Source organism: Trachinotus anak, unplaced genomic scaffold (genome assembly GCF_046630095.1).
Source record: "Trachinotus anak isolate AG129_WGS33_773 ecotype Australia unplaced genomic scaffold, CSIRO_AGI_Tana_v1 ptg000004l, whole genome shotgun sequence".
Lineage (NCBI taxonomy): Eukaryota > Metazoa > Chordata > Actinopteri > Carangiformes > Carangidae > Trachinotus > Trachinotus anak.
The window spans coordinates 2,859,065-2,875,400 of NW_027273855.1; the positions used below are offsets into that span (position 1 = coordinate 2,859,065).

At 40.4% G+C, this 16,336-nt stretch overlaps 1 protein-coding gene across 3 annotated transcripts in view; it reads left to right on the forward strand.

Annotated features, from left to right (window-relative positions):
* LOC139620085 (hyaluronidase-2) overlaps positions 1-16,336 on the forward strand; it is a 19,740-nt gene continuing 3,404 nt past the window's right edge. Inside the window, exons 1-5 of one of the 3 annotated variants that reach the window (XM_071475254.1) lie at positions 1-1,000; positions 11,583-12,281; positions 13,875-14,123; positions 15,378-15,524; positions 16,045-16,131. In XM_071475254.1, coding sequence (XP_071331355.1) covers positions 11,640-12,281; positions 13,875-14,123; positions 15,378-15,524; positions 16,045-16,131 — 1,125 coding nt within the window. In that variant the 5' untranslated portion in view covers positions 1-1,000; positions 11,583-11,639. Of the gene's footprint in view, positions 1,001-1,034; positions 5,601-11,311; positions 12,282-13,874; positions 14,124-15,377; positions 15,525-16,044; positions 16,132-16,336 lie in introns of those variants that run through there. The other 2 variants (XM_071475256.1, XM_071475255.1) reach the window with 2 other exon arrangements.

A 16,336-nucleotide genomic window follows, 5' to 3' on the forward strand; every position in this document is an offset into this window, starting at 1 on the left:
TTATTGCTGTGTCATACCAACCCAGACGATGCTGGTGTTTTTTGTGGCTGCTGAATCCTTGAAAGAAAGGTCACCATAAAACAACAGAGAGTCAAGTGTGGAAGAAAAGAGATTAGGGAGCAAGGGATTTGAGAGGGAGGAACAGAGCTGGGGTGGGGGGAGGACGAAGAGGAGGAGGAGGAGGGAAGTTAAAGAAATTAAAAATGTACAGGTGATTGAAAAGGATCAGAGATGAGGGAGGGGAGCAAAGTGACTGAGAGGAAGAGGAAGATGAGAAGGGAGTGGGAGGAGGAAGAGGAAAAGGAGGACAGGTGTGATCCTCCACAGCTCGGGTGTTTGTTTAGCCAAGAGTGGCAGCAGTAGAGCAGAGGATTATGGGATTACGGTCAGTGTCGCTGGTCATGTGAGTCAGCGGGGTCAACACTGACCCTGCTTACCTTCTCTTAGTAAGGAAGCTTACCCTGGCTGTGAAGGTGAGGTCTCTCTCTCTCTCTCTCTCACACACACACACACACACACACACACACACACACACACACACACACACACACACACACACACACACACACACACACACACACCTGCCCACCCATCTTTCTATCTCCTGAACAGACGCTCAGCGCCTCCTCCACCTCTTTGGCTTTTTCTTTTTTTCTTTACCTTTTTTGTGTCTTTTGTGTCTCATTTCCCTCCCTCTCTTCCTCCCCTGGCACATTTTATCTCTCTTTTTAATTCTCTCGTCTATTTCTGTCTCTTCATCTCCCTCCCTCCCTGCCTTTCTCTATCTCTCCTTCCGGATGTCAGGCTCCTTTTTGCTGCATGTTATACATGCACAGCTTATCCATGCCCTCACAAATCCAGCAGGATTCCTTGTCTTTTCTATCTGGAAGAATAAAGAATAAAACCAAAGACAGAGGAATAAAATATCTTAATGTCAGGAGCAGAAACTTGGACGATGTCCACACTGTGAGGAGTAAACACAGGAACAACCCTGGCCTCGGTAAGTTTCAACTACCCTGACTTGGTTTGACAGTAGCCAGAGCAGCATTTATCCAGTTTTAGTGCTTTAGTATTTTTGGTTTGTTTTCATTTAATTCATTCAATTTAATGGAAAATGTGTAGGTAAAGTAATAAAGTCAATGACAAGTACTGTATATAAATACTCCTATTCAGTATAAGATATAAAATGTCAAATTAAAACCCATAAATATGTTTACAGTTGAATATGCTGGTGGAACAGGTAGTAGATGGCCACAAACAAGCACAAGTCTGTGATCGAATCGATGCAATGACACTGTGGTTCTGTTTTATTCAGGACATCTGGTCATGATAATTAGACTGATCTGACTCTGTTTGATGATGCAGTTTAATGTTCAGAGGTCTGTAACCAGGTCAGTCAGTGCCACGTAAAAAAATAATAATTTTATCTAAATAACATGGGCACAATGGTAAAGTTAATGTTTTTGTTTTATCAGTGGCCTCAGTAATGATTGTCTCCAACATGGACTCATTTTCTCAAGTCCAGAATAAAATCATCTCTAACTGGTGGCTTGATGAGTTGTCTTCAGAAAAAAAATGTAATGTTTGGTAGAAAGTAGTTTCAGGTAAAAAATGTTGAAGGTCAACTCACTGACTTCAGCATCAAAGATGAAATTCCATTTACCTCCATTGCTGTGGCTGCAACTGTAAAACCTCAGCTCACAAAACTGCTACAAACCCAGTGAAGGGTGAGAAGGATGGTAAACTGTTTCCTTCAAATACAAAGGCAGATAACTATTCTACATCATTGTACTGACTTACTGTGTAGGATTTTCTGCTTCTAAAGAGCAGCACTACTACAAATCATAATTTAAAAAATTGAATAAAATCTAAAAGTTAATGTCTTGAAAACCAAGTCATCATAAAAGTATAAAATAGAATAGTTTTAAGTTAGTTAAGTTTTATTAAAACACAAAAACGTGCACGTCTACATATCACACACATCTTATTCATATGCAGAAAACATTACAGCAGGTAAAAAGGTATAAGGCTTAAAGAAATGTAAAAACTGTTACAGCAAGAAACACCTGTGTGAAATTCGTAAATATCACGTTCAATTTTTATGCTAAATTTTGGTTGAGGATGGATCAGAGGGCTTCTGATTCAACTGTGGTTGTTTTTGAGGCTGTAGATTCAGGTGTTTTATTGAATCTGATAAATATATTGTTGAAACTATAGAATACTGTTTGTTGTTTGGTATCGTTCATACAATCACAGTGCAACATGTCACTGAAATCAGAACCAGAGTTTAAATTAGTGCCAGAAAAACACGTTCTGATAACTACTCGATTCAGTGCACAATGTGTTTTGTGAAACTGATTTTGTTCTGTGGACCGACGCATCCTCCTGGTGCTGACAGTACAGGAAAGGTCAGAGGGCCACAAAAACACAATCTGGACTCCATCACCGGGGGCCATGAAATGTCACAGCGAGTTTTATGACAGCAAGAAAAGACGAGAGGAAATTATGACCTGAGGGTGACGCAACAAGTGACTGACACTGTCAAACTTTTTGGTGCAAAAATTTTGTTTCAACGAGCGGAAAATTTGAATACTACAGTTCTGAGTCCTCCCGGCTGTTTTAATGTCATTTAATGCTATCTATGGGCTTTACTGGCGATGACAGCAGAGCTGAAGGTGAAGCTGAAGGTTTTAGGCTTTTATTATTTGATAGGCAAGTGTAGAAAGACGGGAAATGGGACAGAGAGAAGGGGAATGACATGCAGAGTCAGAGGGATTCAGACGGGGGCCCAGGCACCCTAACCACTCACCCCCCAAACATACGTTTTCTAAACAAACAGAAACACCTATCATCTCCTTAACTACACTCACCGGCCACTTTATTAGGTACACCTTGCTAGTACAGGGTTGGACCCCTTTTGCCTTCAGAACTGCTTTAATTCTTCGTGGCATAGATTCAACAAGGTGCTGGAAACATTCCTCAGAGATTTTGGTCCATATTGACATGATAGCATCAGACAGTCGCTGCAGATTTGTCGGCTGCACATCCATGATGTGAATCTCCTGTTCCACCACCCAAAGGTGCTTTATTGGATTGAGATCTGGTGACTGTGCAGGCCATGTGAGTACAGTGAACTCACTGTCATGTTCAAGAAACCAGTTTGAGAGTGATTGAGCTTTGTGACGTGGAACATTGCCCTGCTGGAAGCAGCTGTGGGTTCAGTGTGGTCATAAAGGGATGGACATGGATGGACAACTGGTACTACGGGGTCCAAAGTGTGCCAAGAAAATATCCCCCACATTATTACACCACCACCAGCCTGAACCGTTGATACAAGGCAGGATGGATCAATGCTTTCATGTTGTTGATGACAAATTCTGACCCTACCCTAACATCGCAGCAGAAACCGAGACTCATCAGACCAGGCAACGTTTTTCTAATCTTCTGTTGTCCAGTTTTGATGAGCCTTTGTGATTTGCAGCCTCAGTTTCCTGTTCTTAGCTGACAGGAGTGGCCCCCGGTGTGGTCTTCTGCTGCTGTAGCTCATCTGCTTCAAGGTTTCAGAGATGCTCTCCTGCAAACCTCGGTTGTAACAAGTGGTTATTTGAGTTACTGTTGCCTTCCCATGAACTCAAAGCAGTCTGGTCATTCTCCTCTGACCTCTGACATCAACAAGGCATTTTCTCCCAGAGAACTGATGTTCACTGGATATTTTCTCCTTTTCAGACCATTCTCTATAAACCCCAGAGATGGTTGTGAAGGAAAATCCCAGTAGACCAGCAGTTTCTGAAATACTCAGACCAGCAACCATGCTGTGTTCAAAGTCACTTAAATCTGCTTTCCTCCCCGTTCTGAAGCTCGGTTTGAACTTCAGCAGGTCGTCTTGACCATGTCTACATGCATTGAGCTGCTGCCATGTGATTGGCTGATTAGATATTTGCGTTAACGAGGAAGGGAAGTCTGCTGCGTCATACCAGTGCTGCAGAACAACAAAAACACAGCAATAAGTTTGTCAGATGCTTTAAAAACAATAATGGCTGCTGAACAACAGTTTGAGAAAAGTGTAATCTGGACTTTGAGGACTTGATTTCTTTGTAAATGTACAAAAACTCTGTCCTAAACACCAGTGGCCTGTCAGCTGAACAGTGACTTGCTGCTGCCCGGCTGCACCAGTTCTTTTCTGGGCATCAGATTGGAGTGACGCATGTGTTCGTCCTAATCTCAGCTGATTTCACATCCTGATTGGATCCTACCGCTGTTTCCTCTCGGTTCATTGAGCAGCAACACAAACGACAGGACGGCCAGAGAACACGAGAAGGTGAAATAACGGCTTAATTTACCCACAATAAGGAGAAATCAATCTGCTCTGCCACTTAAAGGGTTCACAATTTCTAAGAAACAGTGTTCCCTTAATTTTATTCCCAAAAAGTTTGGAGGAAAATACACAGCAGAGTTTTCTGAAGTCCAGGAAAAGAGTCACACTAAATATAAAAAGATAAGGAAAAACTGTTGCACTGCACTGTGGCCAATGTTTAGTTCTCAATGTCAAACATCTAAGGCAGCAGCATATGTGGCGCTAAGCTCACAGCGTCTGGTTGCCAGGTTTACAAACCAGATCTCAAGCTCTAAATTCAACATTGTAAGCAGGTGTGTGTGAGGTTTTTTTCCCCCTATAATTAATACTTTTCTCCTCAAGTGCAAAATTAGATTTTTTAACAGTTTGATGATGACAAGATCAAATAGTCCCAGCAGGTTAAAATAACAGATTCCCACAGCGTGGTGGCATTTATGGGAGACGAGCAGACAAATAAACTGTGAGATGAAAATGAACTAAAGAAACACATTAGAAAATGAAATAAAAAATTAGAAATGCTGGATTTACAAATCCATAAATTCCTCCTTGGCTGGCCATAATGAATAAATGAATTACTGACATGTTTAATAACTAGGAGTGTATTTTTGTACCTGTGTTAAACTCTAAACTGATAGGTAATATACAGGCTAACACATTAGAGGCTCCATAATATGTAACCATTCAGGCTGTGGTGTCTTTTTTTGCTTTGAGCTGTGGAGGCGTTGGGCTCAGGATCAGCCTGTGCTCAGACAGACGAGTAAACACAGACCAGAGGCTTAGTCTGACCAGATTAGCCAGTTATCACGTTTACCATTCACTACTACCAGTAGGTGCAGGATTACATGCAGTACGATGGGATTACAGCTATTGGAATTTAAAAAAAAGGTGTTGTCTATTAATAGCGATGATGTGAAGGTGATGAAAAAAACTCCGCTGACACCGTCTTGCTTGTATATAAAGAGGTTTATTACAAAGAAATCCAGCATCAAATGAAGCACCCTGGGTTGCCTGAGAGGGGATTCAAAGCCAATATGATTCTCCTCTGAATATCAGCTCTAACTACCTGCTTACATAGGTTGGTTGTTGTCATGAAGCTGAGACAAGATATATGGTCCATATCTAAATGGACCTCATTTCCTAAGACAAAGCAGCACTCATCTCCCATGTCCTTTTGACCTAGGGCCCCTAACTGAATGTACCAGACCCAGGAAGTCACATAACATATGGAACTTCGGACACTACAAAGGTAACAGTTAAAAAACACTTTTGAAAAAGCAGACAATGATTATAATAACTTGAAACAGCCTAATAATATGTGATGTCTGATGGTGGTTGTAGACGCCTACAGTAAAACATCAGGTTAATAGTGGAAAAGTCTAGAGTAGGACACTTGAAATCATACAGCACTTCACACATCAAGCTTTCAATTTTTTTTAACTTTAGGAAGATATTTTAAAAGCACTTTGTTTACACTTTAGATTACAGCCCCCAAATTGTTGTGCAATTATTTTGTACCAAGGAAAAACGTACTGGGGACCTACAGGACACAAGGGGGTACCAGCAGGTACAGACAGGAGAACAGCGGACTTCACCTAACATATGGCATGTAAACTTAAAAAAATGTTATATTATATATATAATACACTTTAATACATGCCATAACTACATACCACACTGTCATCACTGTAGCTGTAAAGTCACACCCTTCCTCACAGGCTAAACCTAATGTTTTGTTCCCCAGCATATGAACTCTACTTTATTGATACTCTGTATTTACTATATACAGTCTACGGTATTTACACAGTAACTTGTGGGCTGTAATCCAAAGCTTTACCAGTACAGTTTCATGTTGTTTTACTTTTTTTTAAACTTTTTATTCAACCTGTTTATTTATTATATGTATATCAAAAATGTTTTAGGCCTAAAAGGTAAATTTCCATTCAATATTCAGGGAAAAATAAAAGTGAATCATAAAATCTCTCTTGCTTCACCTTACTTCAGATTCTGCAGTTAAACAAGAAAAAAAAAGCATTCTCTCCCTCGTGCATTCTTTACGATAGGAGTAGAAACAGGGATATCTGCAGGACACTATGCATTCTGTGTGACCTTTGACCTGCATAGTATAAGTGGCTTATAATGGTGGAGATCTGGGAGCTTATTTAACTGTTCTTATCCAGTCACAGTGGATAAGAACATCAGTTCAATGCTTAGAACGTACTGAGGTTGGGCAACCTGATGGTCGAATGATGTGGGCGCAAACGCACTGAGCAGCGAGTCCCAGGTTCAATTCCTGGTCGGTTGGGAAAAAAAGTACTGAGCTGGCAACGTGATGGATCGGTGTAAATTTCAATTTTAGTCTGCAGTGAGGTGGAATATATTTTAGTGTAACCCTTTTTCCAAACGGATAAATATAAAGCTGTATAAAACTCTTCTCATTTTCCCGCTGAAAGCTTGTGTTTTATTTGCAGACAGGGAATTTAATGTTAGAGAAATCCCTCTGCATCCTGCCTCCACCAGACAACAGTCACACAGTGGAACATTTAATGGCTCATTAGAGAACATGCAGCTTTCTGTGCTGCTCAGAGAAGCTCACACAGCTGACAAACAATTGCCTTTTTCACCAAAAGGTGACAAGTTCCTGCTGAAGAAAAATAATCTGGAAAACATGAACTGCTGCAGACCTTTGTTACTCCAGAGGAGCAGGACACAACATGATACAAACATGACTGTAGCTAATACAGTCATGTTAAATAATTACAGACTGTAATGCACAGAAAAGGTACAACCTGGATAAATGAGGGGAGACACATAACAAGCACCGGCGCTTCTCAACAGGAAGATAAGGACTGAAGCATTGAATAGTTGATGTGTGTAAATTAAAATAATGTGAATCATAGGCCCTAGAGGCAGTTTAGGTATTTAAGCTGCTTCTTCATGGAGTCATAACTCAGTCAAATCGAACACTCGAGGACACCATCACCTCTGATGTCCATCGCGATTAAAGGTCCAAGAATCAGCTCAGAAATTACAGAAACTAGACCGAGAATCATCACATTTTAAAGTTTCCTTCAGTATCAAACTTGTCTGCTCATTGCTGGGTAAATGCTCATTCAACATACTTTTAATTGATACTTCCTTTTAATTGTTCCAATTTGCCAAAATGTAAACAAATACAGAAAATGAGCAACACTGTGGGCCACAATTAAAGCCCCAATGTTGCAAAGCTTAAAACTTTAAATTCCAAAACTTAAAACAAAACCATCCCCCAAAACAGATGTAAGACAAAGAATAATAATAGGATAGACAAAATCAACTTGAATAAACTTTTTTTTTTACGCTGCATTATCACTGTTTTTGTTGACATGACTCATATTTGTTCATATCAAACAAAACACAAAAACACAATCGTGCTTATCTGCAGGAATCAGCAGATCCATGTCTCTGCATGTATGAAATGGCTGCAGGAGTTTGTGTTTTACATGTTGCACAAAGTTACAAGACCTCACAGCTTCACAGTCAGTTTTTCTCCGTCAGATTTGTCTAGTCAGTCAATATTAATTCACACGGTTAATGAAGCTGGTTTCTTCTTGGAACTTTTTCTCTTTAGCAACCTCGTATTCTTCTCCTGCACAGTGATTTTTAGCTGCTCTGTCTCTCCCATCAACCCACGATATACAGCTACAGGCAACACAACAAAACTGCCAAACTCCCATCCTGAAAAAAGCAGTTTGTCTGTCAATCTTTTTTTCCTGTCTGTGGTTTCTTCAGATTTGGCAAGAAGCATTGCAAGATGATGTTTTCACCTTCTTTCCTCCAAAAACATTTTACATCAAAGAGACACCTAAACATTCAGAATCTTTTTTTATTATTCATCATGATTCTTCAGACAAATTGCGCCCCATCTGTCTCGATGCTTCTATCACTGCATTTGCATGTTTCCCATCATCTCTCATCTGCACAGACTCAAGCTTCGCGAAGACACACAGGCAGAGCTCAGCTTCAAAGTCAGTTTCCCTGCCTCCGCTGTTGTCTGAGTGATGAATTATTGATGCATTAAAAGTTGCAGGTGGTCTAAGTAACTAATTGTTGTTTTGTTTAAGCTCCAGAAGCACATCGTATTTTACAAACTGCATGTTGCGTGTTTTGCACGTAAAACTGTACTTTTAGCTTCATGTAGTGGAATAAGAATTGGAATATGTCACACTGAAACTGTAGTGTGGTTTCACACAGTATAGAAACTTCAGATTTTCAGTAGCAGTATTTTAAAGCTGTACATTAGTGCAGTACTTCAACAAATACATCTGTGACTTTCAACCTCAGTTTTCTCTCCAGCTCCAGGAACTGGCCTGATCCTGCTGCTGACATTTATTAGCACTGTATCCATTATTATCCTAATTAGCTGAGTGACGCACAACAGTGGTCATCTGTGTGTCAGACTCAGAGCACAGAGTGGAAACTCAAAGGTGACTCATCAAGTTAATTATTAGAAAATAAGTGTTATATGTGTGAGTCTCTGTTCACATTAGTGTTTCCCACTGAGAGAAACACATGTAGGAAAGTAACAATGCAGTAAAAACAGCTCAATAAGTGAGTTATTTAATTTGTATGAGGCTGATTTATGGAGTGAATTTAAGAGTGAAATAAAGGAATCAATATAAAATTACACTGCAGAAAAATCAGAATTCACTCCTTTAGGATAAAAAGCTAATTTTTAAAACTACAAACAACTAAAAGGAAATATCGTCAGTAGGTATGTTTCTAGTAGGGCGCTATTACTTTAACAGTGTGTATTTAATTATTCAGCCAGCCTTTACACTCTGCAGGTGTGGCTACTTAAGCCAGCAAGCTAACATGTGGAAACATATTTATTTAGGAAAACAAATCATCTTTGGATGTTGCTCAAAAGATGCTCTGGGTTTGGTGACAGATTCTTTTAATTATGAAAAAATAAACATCCATTTGTCAGGAGAAGCCACAGAGTAAACACAGGCTTCTGACATATGGTGTCGACAGACAGTGTTTACATTCAGGATGATAAAATAAGGACATGGAAAAGGAGAATTATGTTGTTTTGAATTTTAATGAGCAGAGTTGAGTTGAGGTATTTTACTACTTCATATTTAAACCTGATAGTTTGAAAGAGGGAAAGCGTGTTTGTTCTTTGTGTCATATTAATGATACAGAAAATTAGTTTGATGATCCTCAATTTATTTGAAATTTTGCACAAAAACATGAAAGTATACAGAAAAATATATAATATAATGATATAACCGCTGTTTTTCTTTTGGTTGTGTAATCCCATATGGGACAGGCCAGATGTTTGGCATCATTCTTTGATCATTCTCTGTTTTCTACTCTTACAATCTAAGCAGGCGTGTGTTGTTTTCTTCTTGTGTAACAGAAAAACTGCCAGTCACTGGTGTTGTGGCAGATTAGTGTGAAAAGCAGGGAGGAGAATACAGATGAGCTGCCGTCTTTGTCAACATATGAAACATTGTGTAATTGTCTTAGATGTCAGGGCAGTGAATGAGGATTTGTGTAAAACACGTGGAGTGGGAGTCACTGGTACTTCCCTCATATTTATTCTGCTTAAACAGTGTGTACAGTTTTATTACTGTGCACTGTGTAAGCACTGCATCTACTGAATCCTGCATCAGTCAGTGTATAAAATATTAACTACACCAGCTTTCTACATGACATTCATAACTAAGGTAACCCAGGAGAAATCTATGATCTGTCAGTGATTTTACTACAACCACTTAAAACAATAGAGATGAAGTCATGTGAAGAAAAAGACTTTAAAATAAGCAATGAAGATGCAAAAGAAACAAAAGGACTGAAGTAAATATCAGGAGATACTCATCAACTCTTGTAGAAGCCAACAGTCAGCGGCAACAAATGATGGGGCTTCAACAGTTGTGTCTGTGGCATCATGCACTGATCAATCTCAAATGGACAGCAGATATCAAATACAATATGAGGGAGCTGTGATTGATGGCAGCCTGAGCAGAAATAGTATCCACTTTGAAAGTTAAATGAGACAGTGAGAGAGTCAGAGATAGTGAGCATGTCCACAAGAATACAGTGGAAATTGTCATAAATGTGAGTAACAAAGCAAAACTGCAAAGGACAGTAAAGTCGGAGTGGAGTCCCAGGTGCAACCAAACAGATTTAGATGTATATTGTGTAAACTGTAATGAACCCAGAGGAGTGATACGGGCAAGTCATTCCTGCTCATTGCAGTAAGAATACTGCCGGAATGGGCTCTGCTGCCTCAGCTCTTATAAACTGTGTCTTGCACCCAGACACTTGTTTGAACTGATTTCTTGATAAGTGTCTCTGTCTTTTATAATCGTGTTGTTTGCTGATGCTGTTTCTTGACGTCAGTCTTGTCTGTCCACATCAGTTGTGTTGTGTGGTGAAGCCAAAGACAAGTTACACACTGTGGACAGTAAAGTAAACAAACGAGTTCATGAGTGACCGATACTGTATTGTAGATAGAGTACAGTTTATGTGAAGGACCAGTTTACTCAATTTTCTCAAAATTCCTTCCAACTTGTGGAAGGAATTTTGCTGGTGCTGGTAGTTTTACAAGCTGAGGTTTGAGATTGGGGCTGTAATTATATTATCAAAATATCAATAGAAAATATGAAAAAGAAATAATGCTATCAGTCAAATTAATCTAAAACTTTCTTTTTTGGCAAATGACTTGACTCAAATACAAGTGTAGGGAGGCAGAGAGAGAGTCTGTTACCATAACTGCGCAAAAAGAACAATTACACCTAATGGAGAGTGAAAAGGCAACAAGATGAACTAATAAACAAAAAACCACAAGGCCTAACCTCTGCCATCATGATATTATCATATGCATATTATCAACATGATATAATTATTTCATTTTTTAAATATCTTAATATAACTCCTTGCATTTATTAAATAGATTTAGTACTTAGTACTTATGCAAAGGTCTCCTACTGCTCTGAAGCTTTAGTGTCCTCATTTTTAAGTCGCTGTGGATAAAACCATCTGCCAAATGAGTAAATGTAAATATCAGGGTTATCGTCATTGCAACGTCCCTGGTCTGTCCTGACAAAACGTCCCAGTTACTCAGGACAATCCACAAATCTCCCTCTGAACAGTTCACACAGGGACTGTTCATCATAACGTTGTTTAGAGACCGTGTCACGTTACAGACTGATGAAGGTTCGACTTCTGCCGTGTTTTACAGGAACATGATTGGCTGTGAGGGCCTGAAGGGGTGAGAGCCTGACAGGTGGTCGCTCCAATGGCGTGGACCGAGCCATGGTCGCATCTAGACCCTGAGCCAGAACCAGAACCAGAACCAGAATCAGAATCAAAACTTACACCTTACAGTCCAAGGACTCAAACATCAGCCACAACTTTTTCATCAAACACTCCTCAAGTCCAGCCTCCGGTTTTACTGCCCGTCCTCGTCCTCCTGCTCACTGCCTTTGCTGACCTTTGTACGGCCGGACCACCCCAGCCAGCCCGCCCCCCTCTCCTGTCTGGACAGCCTTTTATTATCTTTTGGGGGATCCCTGACTCTTCCTGCTCCAGTCGGCCAGATATCAGATCTTTCGGGATGGAACGCGAGGGCCGCGTGGCTGTCTTCTACGAGGACACACTGGGGAACTACCCATATTTTGTAGACAAGGACACTCCGGTCAACGGGGGGGTTCCGCAGTACACGCGCCTAGACAACCACCTCCAGAAAACACAGCAGGACTTGGAGGCAGCTTTACCCGCCCCGAGGTATCTTGGGTTGGGGGTGCTGCGCTGGGCAGAGTGGGCCCCCCAGTGGTCTAGGAACCGAGAGAAGCAGGCGATGTATCTGGAGGCATCAAGGAACCTGCTGAAGGCTTTCTTCCCTAACTGGACCCCGGAGGAGGTGGAGAGGTGGTCAAAGGTAAGAAAAGTTCAGGTTAAGAGGGAATAAAAATGGTACGTGGTAGAAGGAGGCAACAGCTGTGGCAAGAGGAGATGAGGGGAAAACACAAGTCTGCAAGAGAAAAGAAGGCAGGCAGTGGACCAAAGATGAAAACATGAACTATAAGGGAAAGGTTGAGGCAGCAAGGGTGGAGATGGAGAAAAAAAACAGTCAAAGTTACTGGCAGATGGTGGAGCATACAAGATGCTCATACTTCCACAAGAAAATCTTTGAGGGAAAAATTAAGATATCCGCTGGACTTAGTCACATTCAAGTATCGTAATGATGTTGGCCGTGATATCTCAAAGTTATGACGTGGCCACCTTTAAAAGGCACCAGGAAATGGAAAAGCTATGTAACAGGGCTCCACCGCAGTGACGGAGGAAGACTTACAGTATACAATTACTTTCTGTGATGACTCACCATGACATCGTGGTGCTTGGCATGATTTATTTCAGTAGAAACATTACGGCATCAAAGTTACATCAAAGACTTAGGGTTAGGGTTGTACCTGGATTCCAACCAGTCAATTTAGTCAGTGTGGAAGTGTTTCATAAAATCATTATATAAGTGTATATATAAGTTGACCCACTTACTGTATAAGCTGCATAAATATGCAAAGAAAAAGCTCATAATCAATGTGAATTCAGATGAATTGTGATATAAAGTGTAGATTGAGGCTGTTGATCTGTGGTCTGACTGAACTAGTTTATGGTAGAGGAAGAAAACACAGATAAAATGTTCTATCAGAGAATATATATTACGTATATACAGTGTTAATATCATATCTAATGTATATGTTCTATACATATTATTTGCAAGAAATTCTGTTGACAAATTGTTTATGAATAAATTAACCAGATGGGAATTGTTTGCTCAGCTTGTTTTGGCTAATCCAGTAAATTAAAGGAAAAGTTCAACATTTTTGGAAAACATGTTATTTCACTTTCTTGCTGGGAGTTAGATGAAAAGAAAATTACATTTGTACAGTAAGTATGAAGCTAATGCCAGTAGCTGGTTATCTTAGCATAATGACTTGAAACAGGGGCAAACAGCTAGCCTAGCTCTGTGCAAAGGTAACAAAAGCTAATTAATTAGCATGCTGTATCTGTCTTGTTTAATGTGCACTGAAAAAGCAGTCATCACTGGGAGATTCTCAGGCAATCAGCGACTCCACAAACTGACTGTTACACATCAAAACATCAGCAATGAGATATAACATGTTAATCTGTAAGATTTAGAGATGCTGAGAGGCAGAGAGAATATACAGATATATAGAGTGGTATTGTTGTTCTCCTCTAACTATTCTTTTATATTTCTGACAAATTAAGCTACTTCAGCATATTGATTTAAAAATCCTATAAATCTAATTGTGCCTTAAGCAGTCATGCTCACTGATGTGTGACATCATCCACAATGATCTAATAAAACCCGAGCGATTAAAATGATGGCTACCTCACTAGAAACAGTTTGGCAACTTTCTATCGTCTTTCTATCTCTAAGTGTGTTGATTTGGTCATTTCAAATGTCTCGGAGGTTGGACTCAAAGGTGGAGTATTGATCTTGTCACAGGTGGACTTCGAGGCAGCAGCCCAGTCAGTAATGATGGAGACTCTTCGGGAGGTCAAAAGATTACGGCCCAAAGCATTATGGGGCGTCTCCCCTTACCCCAGCTGCAATAATGGCGACCCCGCCCAAACCATGTTAGCCAATTACACCGGCCAGTGCCCCGCTGCAGAGATGGCCCTGAACGACGAGCTTCTGTGGCTCTGGAAACGATGCTCTGCCCTCTACCCTCTCCTCACCCTGGAGAAGCTGCAGGTGGGTGAAGCTGCTGTTTGTTGTGTATCTCTCTTTTGGGTGGAAAAATGTATAAGAATCTTTCAGTTTGTCTTGCTTGTATGAACTCTTTACCCCCTCTCCTCTGGAAGATGATACAGGACAAATGCAGAACAGACTAAGACTACGTCCACACTGCTGCGATCTCTGTCCAGGACCATTTTACCCAAAACAATCTCCGTCCATACTAACACACCTGAAAACACACACATACATGACCATTCATGTAGACTGGGAATGTGCAGGCCGGTGTAAACAGGAAGCAGATTGTCTACTCTCAGTTGTGCTCAGCTGATTAGTTGCAGAAAATACTATGGACGAGGAAAGCAAAGGCAGTTGTAGCGTTTACCTGCAGAACTTCACTGCACAAAAGCTGCTAGCAAAGACAACAAGGTCAATAACACTTGTATTTTGTTACTGTTGCTTTAAGGCTGATAAGACCCAATCAGGGAGCAACCAGGTGTGACTACGTCATTGTTTCCAAAGGTTTCCGTTTTTGGCCCAAAGTTTTCAAAACTCTCTGTTTTCGGGGCTGAAAACTCCAGAGTGTGGACGGGAGGTGAAAACAAAGCAAAACAGATGCATCTTAAAACAAAAATGTAGTTGTGTGGACGAAGCCTAAAAACCAGCTTCTTCCCAAAGGCTGTCACCACTGTGTCCCCGCCCTTCCCCACCTCCACTGACTGAGAGGTGTAACCCACACACACTCACACACATGCACTTTGTCACTTTGTTGTGTGCCTTTAAATCTGTGGTTTTATTGTGCTGCTACTGTGTTTTTTATGCTGTTTCTCCTGCACATTGATGAAGAGCTGTTAATCTGACTTTCATTAACAATGACAATAAAGATCTATTTTAACAATCTAAACGTGTAGATGACTTGTCAGACTTGTCCCCTGAGCAGTTTTTACCAACATCTGAATGACAGCAGACAACTCCCAATATATAAACAAAAATCAAGTGAAATGAAAAATGCATTGTCTGGTTTACTGGTGAGGTTTTGTAAAAAGTTAGAAAACTTTTCCTTGTCAAGGCCAATGCATACCAGCATCTCGCCCCGAGACCCAAAGAAAAACCTCACTTTCTTCCATCCTGGCTCAGGAAAAGGTTGTGAGAGGAGCTTTAATGGACAAAATAAAAATCCTTTAGTTTACAGCTGTTTAAGCTCTTCATTGTGTAACGGTATTAACCTTGGTTTATAGTTAAAATGTGTGCAATATGTCCCCTTTTTTACAGGGTGGGACCACTGGAGCCAGTCTTTATTTATCCAGTCTAATAAGAGAAGCACTACGAGTATCGTCTCTGACTGGGATGGCCTTTGATCTTCCTGTGTTCCCGCTGGTCAAGAGCGTCTACGCCTCAACTAATACTTTCCTGTCACAGGTGAGATGTAACATCTGATGCGTCTGATATGTCGAGGATTTGATCCAGGTGCACCGCAAACGTATTTCAACTCAGAAATGTTGAAAAGGATCAATCATAAATCAGAACAAGAGGCGATGAGGGACAGAAGAAGATTCCTGTTGTATTATAGCACCAATTATTTCCTCACTCTAAAATTTTATTCAGAAAAGAGAATAATTAAAGTAAATGTGTTATTATTACTGTTGGTCTGCAACCTAATTAAAAAGTGTAGGACTTGTGAAGCAGAGACTTCGTATGATGAGTGTAATTGTGTATAGACTGTCTTTCTACAGTGCTGTGAAGCTCCACAGATTACAGCTGAGACTTGGCACTTTAACGTAGTATCCATCACTGGATTTCAAACTGAATGTATTAAAGCACACAGCCTGAAGAACAAAAGATGTGTAACCGTCCACAAACTTGGGCTGTGTAACAATCATAAAGTTGAAAATGAGCGTGCTGTGCTGTGAGTCTGTGGTTGTGTATCTTCTCTCTGCAGACAGACCTGGTCAGCACCATAGGAGAAAGTGCTGCCATGGGAACAGCTGGAGTTATCATCTGGGAGAGAAGTGAGACTAAGACCGAGGTACACACATACACTGTTCCATAAAGTGCACCCACCCACATATGTGTCTGCATGTTTATTGTTATTTATACATGTGATAATTGCAAAGATTTCAACAACAATTTATAAAAATCGCCCTGCTTCATTTAAAAGAAAAAGCTTTTTGTTTTCTTCTTCAACAAGTGCAACATGACATGTTTTAAGAAAAAACACATGAACTTTATAA